The sequence below is a fragment of the Python bivittatus genome, unplaced genomic scaffold, assembly GCF_059951505.1.
Source record: "Python bivittatus isolate LINGU-HERP-01145 unplaced genomic scaffold, Pbiv_v1 ctg000330_np1212, whole genome shotgun sequence".
Lineage (NCBI taxonomy): Eukaryota > Metazoa > Chordata > Lepidosauria > Squamata > Pythonidae > Python > Python bivittatus.
The window spans coordinates 45826876-45839667 of record NW_028277058.1 but is presented as its reverse complement, the minus strand read 5'-3'; the positions used below and the strand labels follow the sequence as shown (position 1 = coordinate 45839667).

General features: G+C 37.6%; 1 protein-coding gene across 1 annotated transcript in view; it reads right to left on the bottom strand.

The window, feature by feature from the left end:
* The window catches only part of DGKI (diacylglycerol kinase iota), a 184540-nt gene that overhangs the window by 157974 nt on the left and 13774 nt on the right, over positions 1 to 12792 (bottom strand). Inside the window, exon 2 of the mRNA XM_088141517.1 lies at positions 806 to 914. Within this exon, the coding sequence (XP_087997643.1) occupies positions 806 to 914 (109 nt within the window). The remainder of the gene's footprint in view (positions 1 to 805; positions 915 to 12792) is intronic.

Below are 12792 nucleotides of genomic sequence, written 5' to 3'. Positions count from 1 at the left end.
GAAGATGGACAAGCAAACACTTCTGGAAGAGCCAACCAGGGCATAACTGAAACCATCATTCCCCAACAACTGGCATACAAATGGCACATTAATTCTCAACCTTGTACCAGCCCCTCCAAATGGTGTTTTCCAATCATGTTAAGAGAACAACATCCATAATCCCTTTTGCTGAGTTTGGCTGGTAATGATAGTTTTGGGTGAAGCCCAAAACAGTTAGAGATGGCCAGTATAGGGGAAATGAGTAGTGTCATAAAATATTTTAACATTTGAATTCCAAATCTTCCAGTATGAGCAGCACTTTATTTCAGGAACATAAAGGCTGCTTCCCACACAGACAAAAATATCTGGAAACAGTAGAAGTGATACTTAGGTTTAATCTGCAGAAATTAGAATCTTTCCAGTTAGTTCCTATTTTCCCTCCTAAAGAGGCTGTCCCTGACTAAAATGATCCTTGATCCCAGACTGTTTGCAAAATGAGAAACCTTGAGTCTACCAGCATTTTAAAATGTTAAATATCTATGCATTTTTGTCTGTGACTCTTCAAATTTTGCCAAACTCCAATTCCCAGCTTCCCTCACCATTTCCCAGGTTGGCCAGGGACTCCTAGGAGTTACAGGTACATCATCAGCTGAAATGCCATAGGTTCTCCATCCCAATCAAAATGCAAGACAGATCAGTTACCATAAATTCAAGGGAATGTAAGATCTCTGTAGTACACAATAAATATCAAAACACAATAGTTGCACTACTATTTACATCAGTGACACAGCATTATATCCAGGGTTTTATAAAAGGAACTCCTTACACTCCATTCTAGTGCCATTCTTGGCTCCTTCACTGGTCCATTACTGATGGCCATGTTGAGGTTTTGAACGGGAGCCAAATGTTGAAGGCCAGACCTGGAGATTGCTTTCCTGTAAGAGATGGATAAAAAATAGAAATCTAAAATGATTGAATTTGCCATCCTATTTCATTTTCCCCTCTTAATCTGCATGTAAAAAGCATTTTCAGAAAGGAACCATTCAATCATGTATCACTTCATAAGCTACAGAGCCTTTCTCATGAAATTATTTGGATGTGCAATGTTCTTAACTAAAGTTGCTATCTATACAAATTCAGTTGGAAGAAACACCCGCTAGGCTGACCAGTAATTTGTTCCGAGTCAGCAGGTATAATGACATAAGATCCTCTTTTAGCCAGGAATTGAGGGTGGTTGGGGGTAGAACAAAACATTAGTTTCATTTCAGTTTCAATTTAGTTAAACTAAATTCAGTAGATTTCATTAGGATTTTTTTTAGATCTTTCTGTCATATCTGTATTAATTTCAGTTGGTTTTCATTAGCTGGTTTTGGATAATTGTTCAATGTTGCTGTTTAGATTTTATTTATGAGGATTTCGTATTTTATTTGCATTTTTATTGAACTTTACCTGAGCAGAATTAGTTGTAGGTCACCTGCTAAATCTTAGAAGGAAAAAAAAACTGACAAAGATCTCAGCATCTATAGCAATCTAACAGAAACAATATCATTTTGCACAATTAGTAGGTGTCCAGTACAACCCACAATGTCATCATATGCATCATGACAGGGTTCCTCAACCTCAGCAACTTTAAGATGAGTGGAGTTCAACTCCCAGAATTCCCCAGCCAGCAAGGCTGGGGAATTCTGGGAGTTGAAGTCCACCCATCTTAAAGTTGCTGAGGTTGAGGAACCCTGCATCATGACATCATTGCACAAATGATATGAATTATGTAATTTGTGTTGGTCACATCACTATATATTAAATCACCATGACAATAATTACATTCCTCCAGCAATAAAACTGTACAAAGCAAAGGTCCTGGGTTTGTTGTTATATGGTGCACAATTCTGTGCTTGTAAGGGTGTCCCTACTTTAGAAGCTGCTCGATTTAAGTTTCTGAAAGCCGTACTCGGTGTCCCTCACTCAATTTCAAATGTCCTTTTTCACCTTGAGCTGGGCTGCATTTCTCTTGGGGCCTATCTGAGAATTTGCCTTCTCAGATTTTGGGGTAAACAAATGAAACAAATCCTTTGGGGTAAGTCTCTGGTTCACCTCACCCTACTGAATAAGTTCTCCTCATCCCTGAGGAGGCATATTAATTCTGATCTAGATTGTTGTGACATCTCACTCAGACAATATTGTCTCTTAGCCCAGATAAAGCCTTAATCAAACTCAAACAGAGGATTTGGGGTTTAGATTTATAAAATGACAAGGCCAAGAATCATCCATTCCTATTATGGTGCAATTGTAGGTTCTCCATGGATAATTCCTAGCTACTTCTATAATAGCCTGAATATTTCATATAGGCTTGGCTCAAATTGGTGTATTATGGAGACTATAGACAAATATACTAGTCTCCCCCACCACAATCATATGTGTTTCTGTTCAGATACAGAGATAGAGTCAGTAATCCATGTATTACTACACTGCCCATTGTACCACAGATGGCATCTGGCCCTTGTTTAGTTATCTTTCTGATCAAGAAATTACAACCTTCTTTTCACAAGACCTAACCTGGACAACCCCTACAAAGGTTGGCAAATTTCTTGCATTAGCTATGGCTTGCAGCATCTGGGTGATATCCTCTTCTCATTATTATTTCATGGAGGGGGGTTGTCCTGTATTTTAAATTGTATATATTGGTGTTTTATTGGTGTTTCTGTATTTTAAATTCTGTATTTGTGTTTTATTGGTCTGGGACCGTAAATAAAATACATAAACAAGCCTCTCATTCATCTGTATTGCTACATACACATAATCTTCTTATCTTTGGCTAGCTGCCCTGCTAGTTCATTTTGAATATACATAAGCTTGCAAGAGATATCGCTTTTGTGATTCAAGGGAGATAAAAGTACTTTCTTGCCAATGCCGCACATGTTATTGGGAAAAGCATCGTGTAAAGCCCCTTCCAAGCTATCTAGAATGGACTTTTAAACAATCCCTTGGGCAGTTATTTCAGTCCCTCTCTCTAGTCCCCTTTGTGGAAACTCCACATACGCTTTTTATAGTGCCAAGGCTGCACCTATTCCTGTATTCTTCCTGTTCTATTTATATATTGCATGGATGTACAGATCTTCCACCTCTTTCTTCTCTTTTCTCTAGATCTGCCAGTTTATGTAGTTATGAGACTTGTAATCAGCTTCCCCAGCCTAATTATCAAGTACTAAAAAACATGACATAAACACCCATTATTGAAATAAGTCTAACTCTGCTTGGCAGATATTTTGCTGCGTAATAGCAATGTGCTTTTCTTGCCGTAACATATTGTTGAGAAATCATTTTGACTGAACACCAGTAAACAAGGAGTTTAAAATAATCTATTTTAAAATGTCTCTGAGATTGCATTCATGCCAATACCTGGCTATCATCACAAGAGGGTCTACAGAGAGAAACAGCAAAAGCGTTCTTCACATGCCCTCTTTGGATAACAATATTTCCAAGGCAGCAAACATGAACAGGCATTCCTTCATTAGAACTGATTCGTAGTATGTTCATATGACAAGGTTAAGAGCTTACAAGTTCTTCCCTGATGTTGACCAAAAATAATTTGCCACAAGAAGTACAGCCCCTGAGGGAGTGCTTCCACCCACTATTATTTTCAGAGACTCTGCTGCACTGTTTATATCCAATCCCTGCTTTCATGTAATTCAGCTGTCCTCAACATGACATCCTCTAGCTGTGTGGCTATGTGGTTTGGGATTATATTCAGCTGGAGGATAGCAATTTGGGGAAAGCTGATATGAGTTACATCCCAGTCAGTGGCAGCCTGGGTTATCTTTATCTAGGCTCCAAAACTAAACATGGTCAGGTCTTGATTAGTTATTGGGTGGGAGAACAGAAAGGAACACCATGGCTATAAGTTAGCTTGGGAAGTTGAAACAATATCCTAGAAGAAAGTCGTGGTGAACCACTTCTGTATTGTTGCCCAGAAAAACATAGAAGTGTCCATAAAGCCACCAGGAGTCAAGCTTGGTTTTAAAGAAGCTACTCTTTCCATCATATAGCAGCTGAAAGATATTGTCTGGATTTACCCACTGTACTAAACTATAATGTAGTTTATTTGGGTCTGACTTAGTGTGTTATATGAATCCAGTCAGTGTGATGTGCAAGCATAAATTATGGCTTTGTTTCATATATGAATATGAACCTAGTTTTTGTAGCTTACTGATGTATTTAATCAACAAATCTTGATTAAAACAAATACTACTAGTGCAATATGTGAAGTCGGCCAGAAGTGTTTCTAAAGGTAAATGAATTAATTTATGTCTTCCTGAATGCCATCCAAGGTAGGTTCATTTTCCCTTTCCTTTCCTTTCCTTTCCTTTCCTTTCCTTTCCTTTCCTTTCCTTTCCTTTCCTTTCCTTTCCTTTCCTTTCCTTTCCTTTCATTTCCTTTCCTTTCCTTTCCTTTCCTTTTTTGAACCCATGTAATCAACCCTTATGGGTTCATATGTCTGCTTTTGGCTGATAATTGTTTAGAACAGCGTTTTCCAGTCTGGTGAACTCCAAACGTGTTGGATACCAAGTGCTATCATTTCCCACCAGCAAAAGGCTATATTGGCTAGGAATTATGGAGCTAAAATTTAACATCAGGTATGAAGAAGTTGGTTAACAGGGTCCAGTGCATTCTAACGGTGTCTCAAAATACAGAACAAGAAATCTATTTTCAGTGTATTTTTTTCATAACAATGTTCTTGTGTACATACAACACCTATTTACAAATCCCACCTAAAGGTCAGCAGGTCCAAAGATAAAAGTAATACTTTAACCCATAAGCATGACCAATAAAGTTATGCAATGCTTCAGATTCAGCTCCAACAAGGAGCTCTGGAATGATGGGGGAGGGGGATAACCACATGATCTCAGAAAAAGATGCCGTTGTGGCTGTTTTCAAATACTCATTTTCCAAATTATTTCCATAGATTTCGACATATATTTCTGACCCACATTATTATCAGCTAGCTGGCTCCCTACCGATAGTTTGCTAACAGTCATGCTTATTAATAATGTTTCAATTATAGTATGTTGACTGAATTCAGATATAACAATAAGCTAAAATTGTGATCTGACATCACTTGAGAGGTGGGATCAAAATTTGGGATAATATTTTTGAATTCTCTCAGGGCTAAAATGGTTCTTTGCATAGGTATTAAAGTTAAGACACTTTTTAAGTTAACCTTGACAGGTCCACTCAATTTTACTGGAAAGAGCTTAAGTATTTAAGGAATGTGTAAATCAGCCCAAATGTTAATCAATTTAAAGATTTGCCAGGTAGCAAGATTAGGTTTGATCTGAGATTCAAAGGCAACACAATTCAATTAGAGCAGATCTGATTCAATAAAAGGTTCAACCATAAGCCACACGGGGGGAGTTTCCGAATATTTTTAACTCTTTAATTTGCTGAATTACTGTGGATGGACCCCCTCCTGGATGTGCTTGTATACGTTTTGCATATGTTTTTCAGTGTTGTGCGACCGGAATCCCTCTCTTGATCATTTGCTTTTTATTGTATTTTTAACTTCGTGAGCTGCCCAGTGTCAGCCTGGAGTCAGGCGGAACTGAAATCAAATAAATAAGAATTACAGTGAACACAGCAGGGATGGTAGACCCTTTAGGGAACATGAACTCTGCCAAATTAGAGCTAGGTATCTTCAAAGGTTTCACCACAGTACCTATTTCATATATTTACCTTGTACTTCTTTTAAGACAGAGGTAAGCAGGGATGAACAAAGGGCCACAAAGCAATGTCCAAATTGTTCAACAAAACCCCTGCAAATTAGCCATTGCTTGCACAACCCATTTTTTAAAACTAAAAAAATGAGACACGTGAGCTCTTTTACTATTGTACATACTGTACAATGCTATTCTGATATAAAGAAATGGTCTGCAATGAAGCTTAACAGCAAGTACATGATCTCAGCCCCACTCAGGCAGTGAAGAAGATTCAGAATTAATTTTTCAAACTGGAGGGATTGATGGGGTGGGGTGGGGAGGAAAGGATTGAAGAATTACAGACTGGACACTGAAATTAATAGGCTACTGGTTGAACAAATAAATTGAGAGTTACAGATAAGGATGAAAAGACAAGAAACAATAAGCCAGATCTACAAGAGCAGCAGGGAAAAAAGGATCTGTCTTTCATTCACCCCAAGCAAACTTGCCTCAACAAATTCTATGCAAAGCATGAGACAGAAATAACACAGCAGCAACTGATATATTCCCTTGTCCCTTCCCCAGTCGTGGGCAAGTGCCCGGATAGACAGGGTTTACAAAGCTGATAAAACATACTGGCTGGCTACAGGGAGTATGCTGGGCAATGTTTTGGATTATTTTTAGAAGTAATGACATTCATTCATAATTACAAAAGCTGGGATTCTAGCAGTAGCCATCAGAGTCTAAATAATAGGAGGAAAGCGATGAATCATTAATACGTACAAACATGATAAACTTTGTAGCCAGTTTCACAATCAGAATTATTACATCACTGCATCATTTGCCATTAGTTTAAAGAAAATCAAAATATCTGAAATGGATCTCACTGACATTAAGCTGCCCTGTTAGCCTTGGACAATAATCAATGAACCGTATCAGTTCATAAAGTAAATAACACACACAATGAATGACAACAGATGGTGCAAAGTCATATCCCAGATATAGTTTCAGGTCAGAATTAGAAGTGGGTAAATTTCTTGTAACAAAACCTCACATTTGGCCCAGGGTTCCTGAAAGGTGATCTAACAATGGTGATCTTTCCAGGAGGTTATTTTGGCTACCTTTTTCCAACAACAACTTCCTAGATCTGCCAAGCAAAGATTTATGATTTTGAATCAGGAAGTAAACAGTGATAATCTCCTATGAGGTGTTATAACAAGTCAATTTGAACTTTAACGCCTGTAGCTGAGAAGGGGCTGTGTGTCAGTTGCAACAAACAGATCCTCGGAACAAAAGATGTGACCCCAAGACATTTACATCTAATGCATCAAAATCAGTAAATCCTCAGAATACTTAGGTTTGAAGTCAATTTAAGAAGCACGCCAACAAAACCCACACTCATGAAACAGAGTTAGCTTCCCCATCAGCAGTTCCCATGTTAAAATCCTAGCAGGATTGAAATGCAGCAACATCTGTACATATGGGTATCTGTCTAAAAAAGCACAGTGATTGTCCTAGCTTCATAGGCAGAGTCCTCATCTTTCTGTCTTAGAATTTTTCAGGGAGTGGCTGGCTTCACTGAGAACATCCTCCTCCAACACATCATATAGAAGAGCATCTCTTCACAGAATTGGAAGAGAACTTCCTAGCTACAGGAGTGCAAATATAAGCCTAAAAGTCTAATGCTAGACTGAGAAAGTGGCCATCTTCTGTATAAACACTTGGGTGTGAGCTTCTACTCACAGAAAGGGATTCTTTCTAAATGGCTGGCAAAGGAGGCTTCACTGTGGTTTCAGAAGTTCTCAGTTCCTTACAGCCTGGTTTGAAACAACCTTGCCTTTTTATTGGCTTGTTCTGAAGTTCCTGCCACAGAAACAACAGCTGTTTCTTAATTTAGTTTAAGGTCTAGGAAATGAGTATCTAGTGCTCTGCAAACCTGATATTTTTGAAGTAGATCAAGGATGGCAAAGAACATCCTGAACATTTTTTTTTTCAAATCTGGAACTCATCTGTGGAGTTCTGGATTTGGATTATTTGATCTCTTTCACCAAAATAGGGAAATCTGTGGTAGTCTTTACCAGTTTATACAATTCTGTAGAATTTTACTGAGTGTGCTTGAAGCTTTTATCACAGAGTAACAATCTCACAAAAGGAGTGGCAAGCAAAATATATTAATTAATAGGGCTCCTCAAATGTCTCTTATTTATTAATATTACCAAGAAAGGATGGTTCCCTCATGTAGTGAATGCTGCATTGATACTCCCCAATACTGAGAGTAGATTTTACAGTTAAGAACATCACTAGATCCCTAAAATTATTTTTAATTAAAGACATCCAGAACCTCATAAGATAGCCAAATCTTGAAATATCTCTCTGATTCTATGATATATTGTAATTTAGCGTAGCAGTGCCCATCACCTTAAACTTATCTGAGCCTTATCCTGTGCAATTCTTTACAAGAAGAATCTTGTTAGTGACTATTTCCCAAATGACTGACCTCAGAGTCACTATCCCAATCTAGAACTGCTGGTTCCAATCCAATCTCCCTACTCTCTCACTTTCTGAAAGTCTTCAACTCACCCCCATTGCCAAAGCAGTTCAAGAAAGTAAATTGAGTCAGCCAGGAGATGAAATCATAGTTGGGTCAGCTGTTAATATGACTTCTTTCAGAGGTAAAATATTCAGTCTTTGCCAAGGTTTAGAGAGTAAGGAAGATGACCTTGATGGAGATATGCAGGAACCGGTACCTAGGCAAAAGGGGCTGAAGCATTTTTTAAGTCCAGAACTACAAGGTAACATTCAGAAGTGGCTCAGGCAGACACCTCCCTAATTCACTGAACTATAAGGAGGAGGAGAAGGTATAGTACAGTCAGACTTGCAAGATTCTGTTATTATAGTCAATCTCAATAAAATTAGTTTTAGCTGTTCTGTGAGTTGATTTCCTGGTCTTGTCGACCTAATGGGATTGACACAAGGTGTCATTACTAGAGAAACATAAATGGCAATGGTAGCCCATGAAAAGTCATTTACAAGTTTGCATCTGAGCAGCCTAAAAACGTTATGTGAACCTTTCTCTAGAGATGGGGAAACAAGATGCAGAGTCATTTGAACAACTTATACTATTAACCATTTTTATATTGGTTTCACTGAGTAGCTTTTTTCAAGCTGAAGAATTGCTCACCTGCCACTGGCTGGTCTATTATGCCCCCAAATAGTAAGACAGCCACTATATAAATGTTTTGGCACATAAAAGGGAAAGGGGAATACGTGAGCAAAGGATATTTCTGTGATCTTTTTCCCTCCCTGATATTAACAAAAATATCCTTATATGGCCACCATAAGCACTATATGGATATATAGGAAGTGGGAATCTGACATCACAACTAAGATCAATACAATTGAGCAATAAATAAAATAAAAGCAACTAGCTGGTCTCCAGCATTAAGCAATCAGGGCACACCTTTAGCCTGTTTCACCTGTTTCCTTCATTTCCTTCATATTATGCAAAACATTTGTCATTGCATCAAAGAATGTATGATTGAGAAGGGGAAAGTGTCTTAAACCTTGTTCTGTCAATCTTCTCCTTAGTCTCTGGCCAACAGAAAAATTAAGGAACTTTTTTGAGTATTCAGCTGCATCTGTATCTCCAAGAGACGTAAGAAAGCAAGAAAGCTATTGATCAACAGCATTAATCTCATTAAAATACCACCTGGAAAACTGATATTATCTGAATATTCTGACTATTCCCTGGTGCTTTTTAATATACTAAATGCAATATATATATATGATGCTTTCCTTCCCTGTTCTTTTTAAAAAATAATTGTTGGCAAGATTCATCTGACTATCTTTCCCTTTCTTTTTCTATTTTCTTTACTAGGGCTTTTCATTCTACAGGATAAAACTGATGAAACATGCAATCATCTGCCAAATGGAGCAAATAAAAGGGTATGAAAATGCAAATCCTTTACTTATAGATGCTTCCTTACCTACATTTTAGATATTTGCATTCTAATTCAGCCTTGTCTTCTTCTTTTCATATTTCTCACCAGCAAGACCATTGGGGTTCATCATCTTTTGCAAAAATTAAATAAAAGCTGACCCAAAGTTTCTTTTTTTCTGATATCTCCGTAATTTGACTTCTTTCCACTTTAAAAATAGACTCCTTCAAACTTTCACTCTCATTGCCTTTGTGATTGAACATTTCCTCCACCTTTTCTCCATCTCAAAAAGGCCACCCCACATAATCTCCAGTCAGCCTCCCTCAACTGCTTTCTTGATATGCTTTGTCTATTCTAACATGTGAGCAAGATGCTGGCTGTAGTCACTCTTTATTTCATTATTTCTATAGTATTGTAATGAACAATCATTGACCAACTACATCAAAAGTGCACATCAAATGCATTAAGGCTTTGTACAATCCCTAGAGCCCTTCAAAAATTGTTATGCAATGTCCATTTTTCATGTAATATAAGTAGAAAATAATTAGATATATAACTTGAGAGTTGTGTATAATCACATTAACCATACATAATGTTAATTAAATGTCAATGAAATTGAAATGAAATATATTTAGAATTGCCAGGGCCCCAGCATAAAGGACTAATGTAACGTACAGGCCAGAAAATGTTGTATACACCTGAACTATGTGAAAACACTGTGGGAAATTAACTGGTGGTGTGGGCTGGGATGTTATCAATATATACAGTAAATGGCTGCTAGTTCTGCCTCTATTTCTTACATAAATCCAGTGAGGTCATGGATATCCTGAATTTATTTTGGGGTATAATAATGGACAGAATAAAGGTCAGTAAACTGAAGCATAGTTGAGACAGGAGAGATGTATTGTTGATGAATAGGTGAGTACCAATTAAGTGGTGTTCAGCCTGTTCTAGAATAGATTACAGATCCCCTGAAAAATTAGATATGCTTGTGTGTGTGTGTGTTTGTGTGTGTGTGTGTGAGTGTGTGTGTGTATGTAATAGACAAAGACCAGAAGACAGCGGTAGTGATAGATGTAGCAGTGCCAAGTGACAGCAACATCGGGAAGAAGGAGTATGAGAAGGTGGGGAAGTGCCAGGGCCTGAAAGAGGAACTAGAAAGGATGTGGAAAGTAAAGGCCAAGGTGGTCCCAGTGGTGGTAGGAGCACTGGGGCCATGACTCCTAAGCTGGGAGAGTGGCTCCAACGGATCCCAGGAACAACCTCAGAGCTCTCTGTCCAGAAGAGTGCAGTGCTAGGAACAGCTCAGATACTGTGCAGAACCCTCAAACTCCCAGGCCTCTGGTAGAGGACTTGAAATTGAGGAAGACACAGACCACCCATAGGGGTGAGAGGGGAATATATATATATATATATATATATATATATATATATATACACACACACACACACACACACATACACACACACACACACACACACATACACATACATGCATATACACATATACATACACATATACATATACATACATACATACATACATACAATATATATATATTATTCATTCATTCATTCATTCATTCATTCATTCATTCATTCATTCATTCCTGGATCCAGCACTGTCACTAAATATGCAGATAGCTTCAGTAACTCAGGGCATCTTCTAACACAAGGCTGCAACCCTATCTGGATAACAATCATTTGAACTGCGTTTCCATATTCTGGGAAACATCCTGGTTGAATTATTGCAATGCATTGTATATGGGACATCCCTTTGGAGATAGTTCAGAAATTTTAGTTAACCCAAAATAGCATTCTAGGTTAATAGAGATTGACAGATGCAGAGTTGATCCTTGAGTCCAGTCCAAGATTTTAATGGCAATCTTTTAAAGCCCTAAAAGCTTGGGGTTGTGATATCTAAAGGGATAGACATGAAGTCCTCCGGATGTTTTTGAATAACTCTTATAAACGATATTCAGCATAGCTAAGATAAGTGGTACTGGAAGCTGTAATTCAGAAGAATATCTTAATGGCCAAACATTGCCCACATTTTATCTTTTTAAAAATGCTTCATTCCATGTATATCTGCCTGAACACTTTAGTAATTTTTGATTACTCAGCATTCCTTCTATTTAAGCTAGATTTATATGGTAGAAGATGTTTATGAAGCAGAGAAGTCTTTCAAAGAATGCTCCATCAAAGGACTTCATCTGGTAGCAACTTTTGTTATAGAATCTGGCAAAGAGATTCCTCCTTCCACCCCCAGCATTTTAGATTATAATAAGTTGGAAATCATTTTCATGAAGCTGCATTAGATAGCTTCATTAATAATATTTACTCTGTTTGTTGTACAAATTACTCTTTATTGTCCTTTACTCCTTTAGTTAGAAATATCCCCAAATAATTCTTATTATTGAATGGATTAAAGGGAGAAAAATAGGTTATAGAGAATGTCCAAAATTAGTGAATGTTGATATTTTTGTATGGATTTTGACTAGCGTAGATTAATTTTGTATATGTTTATAAATGAATTGGTTTATGCATGTATTTGTTCAATTTTTATTCTCCCTCCTGGTCAAGAAATTACTCCCAAAGCAGTTAACAGCAGACAAATCCAACAGAATTGGCAAATGCTGTTCCAGAAGGATGCTTTTCAATTAAAACTGGATGGAGACGTGTAGAAGAATTCTTGCCTGCTTTTTGTTTGCTTGTTCTTCCTGTCCAATGATTTAAGTGATGATCACTTCTAATAGCATGAGCTGGAGCCAGGCATTTTGAACGGGAGGTTAGATTTGTCGATCTGACATTCACCAATCAGTGCTAACAATCAGCCAATATTTGCTAGGATCTATCTGCGATTTCAGACATTCTCCAAATGAAATGCTGAAATTATCTAGAACAGCCTTACCTAACTCAACTCATGTAATCATTATTTTAGCTTTATTCTGGAATAAAAATAACACATATGGCACCAGGAAGTAGAAGGCTGACCTAGCGGCAAATTAATATATATTCAGAATGAGCATTCAGCCATATCCTATTCACTTCTTATATCATATATACCTTAGCTTCTCTGAGTACCATCACAAGTTCCAGGAGCATAGCGCTTATCCGAGTTTGATTTCCTTAGAAAGCAGGCTATGGCAATTTGCAACCTGTGTATATATGTATGTATGAAA